General features: G+C 33.7%; 1 protein-coding gene across 1 annotated transcript; it reads left to right on the plus strand.

The window, feature by feature from the left end:
• The first annotated feature begins 535 nt into the window (after nt 1–535).
• LOC138941175 (U-scoloptoxin(01)-Cw1a) lies at nt 536–5,331 on the plus strand. The gene is made up of 5 exons (XM_070310587.1): nt 536–938; nt 1,162–1,233; nt 4,357–4,479; nt 4,853–4,954; nt 5,061–5,331. The coding sequence occupies exons 2-5, from the start codon at nt 1,162–1,164 to the stop codon at nt 5,136–5,138; spliced, it is 375 nt and encodes a 124-aa protein (XP_070166688.1). The 5' UTR covers nt 536–938; the 3' UTR covers nt 5,139–5,331.
• Nucleotides 5,332–5,757: the final 426 nt, after the last annotated feature.

The following is a 5,757-nucleotide window of genomic DNA, read 5'->3' on the forward strand; positions in this document are numbered from 1 at the left end:
AAAAAAAAAAATTTGTATCTGTTACGATAAATTGTCTCTATATTTTTTATCTATCAATTTATATAATTCCACTAAGAATATCATTGCTCTCTCATCAGTCGGCAAATAAAATTGCAAAATTTTTATCGTCACACAATTTTAATCCGTCAATTTATCTCTCACGTGAATTATATTTATAACCATACAATATTTTTTTTTTCTTAGTTATTTCCAATTCGTGACAGCAGCCGGAATAATCAAACATACAATTCTCGGGAAAAAGTAGCTAATTTATTGAACGCATCTTGATCGAATAAATATCAAATGAAGCCATTTAAATCCCATTGATTAATTATGAGAATTATCTCTCTCCCTCTCTCTCTCTCTCTTTCTCTCTAAGTGTGGATAAAACTTTAGCAAAGTTCTATGAAAAGATTTCAAATGCGTGACAATGTAAGAATATTCATAATTGCTTAGACTTTCTTCTATTCCTGAGAGAGATATAATAAAAAGAGCGAATGTGCATTACAATGCTTCAAGTACAATGGTTACGAATATTTTCACGGGTGTTAGACCACGAGACGACGATTGCGTAAGAGCAGAATCTCTGCTGCATCACAGGGGGAACATACCTCCTTCCATCGCCCTGGGATCTTCTCTTTCTCCGTTCGTCTGATGTGGGAGCCCCAAGAAAGAGAGACTTTCAAGAATCCCCCCCCCCCTTTTTCTCGACCGATATCTTAAACCGTATATATACCATCACCTCGTACAGCAATCCTTTGAGAAAGATACTTTGGAAGTAGCATCGTCTTGCGAACCTAAAGCACTTCGGATAAAGTCACCACTGGTTCGTAAGTGCAGTGCACGAAAAATTGAAAAGGCAAAGGAACACGAAAAGATAAATGATCGCCACGCAGCACGATACTGCGGACTAAGGGGACCAGAGCTTTTTCGAAAAGGTAAGCCACCTGTGACTATAAATCTCTATTTCATCTCCCGTTAATCTTTTGTTCCCAAAAAATGTTTCACTGTAATGCTCGAAAATTATGCGACAGAGAAAGAGCAAATATATTCAGTATTTAAATCTCTCTCGTATATAGAAAATTAAAAGAAAAAAAAAATTTTTAATATACTTTCCATTTCTGTTAATTATTAAGTAATCGAAGGTCTCACATTCTTTAGATGATTTCGAGGTATCAAGTACTCTGCGCTCTTTTGCTTTTTGGCGCGGTTATAATCTATCGAACAATGGCGGTAAGTTAAAATTTCTCTTAACTCTTTCGATCTTCTCGAAACACGAATCAATCCCTTTCAAAAATCATAAATAATATCGCAGAAATAATCTTTATGAATCTGCAAAAGATTATATCTTCAAACAATGATTGCCCAAATATGTATGACATTGTGGTGATGCGTATGTGTGTCTCTGTGTGTGTGTGTGTGTGTGTGTGGGAAGGTATTTCGTAAATACTCCACTTTTACAAAACTAGCACGATGGATTTTAAAGCCAAACCAAATTATTATTTTCATCGCAGCTTCCCACGATGTATCGCGTAACAATAAGCGAGTGAACCATATCTGCGCGCGTCATCTTTCTCGTGGTAACATTAAGTAATTCATTAATTAACCTGCCTTACGAGAACGTGCTTTCCCGCTTGTATACGAAATTCGCCTCGTTAGGCGAAGCCACTCAAAAGTCACTCTGATTCACGAATACTTTTATCATTTGAAGATTCTAATAATAAAAATTCAAGATTTCTAAGTAAACAGCGATCTTTCAATATCGTATAATCAAAAAAAAATTCGAACCTTTTTCTTTAACTTAATACCGAAAATAATCTCTTTCTCGAGGAAAGTTCACGCATATATATTCTTTTATAAAATATTAATTTATATTTTATTAAAATAAAATATCGTGTATCTGTATTAATAGATTTAAATAAAAAATAACGTACGAGTATCCGAATTCGTCGCATTGAATCTTGCAATTAGAAGACATATTTCACCGGAAACTACAACCGTGGAACCGATGAAAATCGGGATAGAAAATAATAAGCCGAGAAATAAAACGCAGCTTCAATGCCGCGAGGTTAACAAACGGAAAGATAAGATATTTAATTAATTTTAACTCGCTAGTATCCTACTTCCACGCGACTAACGCATCTTTCACCATATCATTTTACAGCGCAACAAAATAATACAATTTTGATTTGTACGAGCAAAAAAATGTAATATATAATATTTAAGACATATTTTATATTACTGTAATATTTTTCATTAAAACGCATATAGTTATAAATTCTATTGTATTCGTCCTTGTATCTTTTCATCGCGCTTACGTCATGCTTTAATTTTCGTACATGCCATATTTTTGAAAGTAAAGGCCCAATACAACGAAAATGGATCCTTGATACTGCCTTCTTACCAAGCGTTAGAATCACCTGTTAGATTCGATGCGGATGGAAAGAGGGGACGCGGATCATATATCTGCATACGTAGACGTGAAATCGTAAACAAGAGATCGTATACAAAGCCGCGGAGATGCGCATCCGCTTGGGAGGAACAATGTAACCCAACTTCCGGTCAGACATTGGCACGTGCACGCACTGAAGGGTCTCGAGCCGGCGCGCCGTGTGTTGCAATCGCCTCTTTATTCCTTCTCGTTTTAACTGATGGCCAATTGCGAAAAAGATCCTATATCGCGCCCTCCTTCTAGGCTCGAGGTGAAACACAGAGAATGATCGCTTCTCAATTAATGTCATTCGATAGTGTTCATTAATTATAGATATTGATCGCGGAAAAAAATTTTTATATATTTCTAACTATATTATATTTACTTGAAAAAGCGCGCGTAAATATAGTTTTCGTCAAAACTTATATAAAATCGAGTAGAACCGTGTTATAAGATCGCAATAATCGAAGAATACATATTCTTTCATGTTTGCTACGTGTAACTGCAAATTGTTAATAATAAAATAATTGATTTTACGTGAAGAGGATTATATCCTATATACAGCACCGCAAGATTGCAATAACATTGCAGCAACATTTTTCTGCAATATCGTAATATTGCAGAAACATTGCGAAATATTGCTACAACGTTGTTATGATATTGCAGCAACAGTAAAATGTCCGCCTACAAAAATATTACAATATAATATTACAGCAACATAGCAATATAATATATATGCAATAATGCTTTATGTATATTTATCGACATAATATCCTTAAGATATGAAAAAAATAATAAGAAATTTGGCCTATAAGAGTCAGGATCTATAGCGTGTATATAGTTTTTCTGTATTATAATAATAACGAAATTATAAAATGTAAATTTTTCAGTACACATTCGACTTCCTTCAGCGACAGAGAATATCTAAGAGAAATAAGAAAAAACTCAATTTGCAATTGCGTAAATTCACAATTTCTTTGTATCCGAAATATTCAGATATCCGGATGCAAAAAGATTGTGGTGAATTTACGCATACAACGAGTTTTTTCACATCTCTCTTGTCTTTATATAATCTCAAAATTTATTTATTAAAATCTGAAGTATCTTGCATATTAGAAAATTATTATCAAATTTTTGATTTTATATAAGAATGGAAACTATTAAAAGAATTCTTAGTCCAATGTCTCAGTCCCCTGTATTGGGGTCACATCATACGATGTTAAACTAACAAAATAGTTATTATATCTTTTTAATCTTACTTGCCGCTCTTTGTAAACTTTATATAATCATCGTGATTAAAAATTAAATGCGGAATAGATAGAACAACATGCGCTGCATCATAGTGGTAAACGAATGAACTAGCGATTATTGAATACTTTTTTTGTAATATTTTCGGAATGTTGCTGTAACATTGCTAAAGTTATATTGTAAAATAATGTCTTTGCAATATTTCTGCAACATTAAACTGCAATATGCAATATTACAATGTTGCAGCAATGTTGTTGCAAGCTTCAGTACTGTATGGGATGAAATTTATCGACACGCAGGCATAAATTTTAATGGCTCAACGTGCGTGCCCGCGTTAAAGAAAGAGGAAGTGCAATTTATGGCGTGTATCCTCCCCATTCGTGCCACATTCCATTGTCGAGATGATACATGTTGAAATATATTGTTATTTGTTCCAACGGAACAATAACGACGGCTACGTAATTATGCTTCTCTAAGTTTCACTATTTTCGCTAAGTTTCGCTAGTTAGAAAACTCGAAAACTCGCGAATACGATAATGATGTAATCGCTGCGCGACAGAATAAGATTATAGCAACAAATGGTTGAACCCTCTGGAAAAATGATTTTCGAGCGGATTAATAAGAATTTTATAAAATCATGGCTATCTATGACACGCATAATCATTGGCGCATTACAGCAAGTGGACGGTTACACACCTGGCGTGGACTATCCAATTTACAATTCGGTGCCGTTCGGACTCGCGTTTACCTGTGGAGGAAAGTTACCTGGATATTATGCCGATCCCGAAGCCAGATGTCAGGTGTGTCCATATGGTCACCGAACAGTCTCATTTCAATAATCGAGATTATTTAAATGTGTGTACGCGCACACGTGCGTACTATCATATCACTACCTGCTGATCTCATTAATAAAGATAGAAAAGAATGAACTCATATAAGAAATCGTTCTTACGAGTAATTTGCAAACTATTTTGAAAACTGAAACTTAAATATAAAACTAAATATAAATGTTAAAGATTATTTTTTTAAAATATAGATTATTATATAATTTTATTTTGCTCGGAAATATTAAATATGAAAAGATTTATTTGAAAATAGTCGTAATCAAAATTTGTTGTCGTCGTCGATGAATTGAATAAAAAAAAAGATAAATATTGATATTTATGATTCAAGGTGTGGCATTGGTGCTTGCCAAATGGACGTCAGTTTAGCTTCCTCTGCCCAAATGGTACAGTCTTTAGTCAAACGACTCGCGTTTGTGACTGGTGGTTCAAGGTATATACGTATATATATATATAGTATTTGACATAGATACTGTTCTTAGAGATAATTATTTTTAATTGTGATCTTAATTCTGTAAATTATATTTTCGCCACTGCAGGTCGATTGTAACGATTCACCGAGACTTTACGGCAACAACGACGAGCTCTATAGAGATGTGAATGGGAACAAGATTTAACAACTCCTATATTTTAATTAATAGTTGATTGTGTACATTAATAAATTCTTTTATAAATAATTTTTCGCCAACGCAACGCTATCCGAAATACTATTCGTATTCAGCAAAGTATTGAAGTACTGAATTCCTAGCTTGCCGATGCAGGAAAGTAACAAGGATGTCTGCTTTATTTATCGCTGTTAAATAAAATAAAATTTGCTCGAAAAGGATTAGACATTTTTTATAATTGTATAAATCGAATGCTTATGTCATCACGAAACATCGTTTTATTTTTAGAAACATATATGTTTCTGCTTCCTAGCTGCATGCTATATAAAACTTTCGAGAAATGTTAATGTCATATATATGTATACGTGTATAGATATATCATAAAAAAATTATAAATTAAACAATACAACTTCGGTTTTTTTTTCTTTTTTTTTTTAAACAGCGAATTAATCGCAACTAAAAAAGCGTTATTTGAAGCATCGAAGAAAATTCGCGTCGGACAATTTCTTGGCATGATTGGACAATAGAAAGTAAGAGCTCGTGACTGACCAGACGAACCCCACCCTCTTCTCTATCTTTCTCCCACCGATACTAACTTCGACCACTTAACTGCTATACTTTTACATTTGCG

This window comes from Polyergus mexicanus, unplaced genomic scaffold (assembly GCF_030449975.1).
Source record: "Polyergus mexicanus isolate NDT 795.1 unplaced genomic scaffold, iyPolMexi1.0 SCAF_18, whole genome shotgun sequence".
Lineage (NCBI taxonomy): Eukaryota > Metazoa > Arthropoda > Insecta > Hymenoptera > Formicidae > Polyergus > Polyergus mexicanus.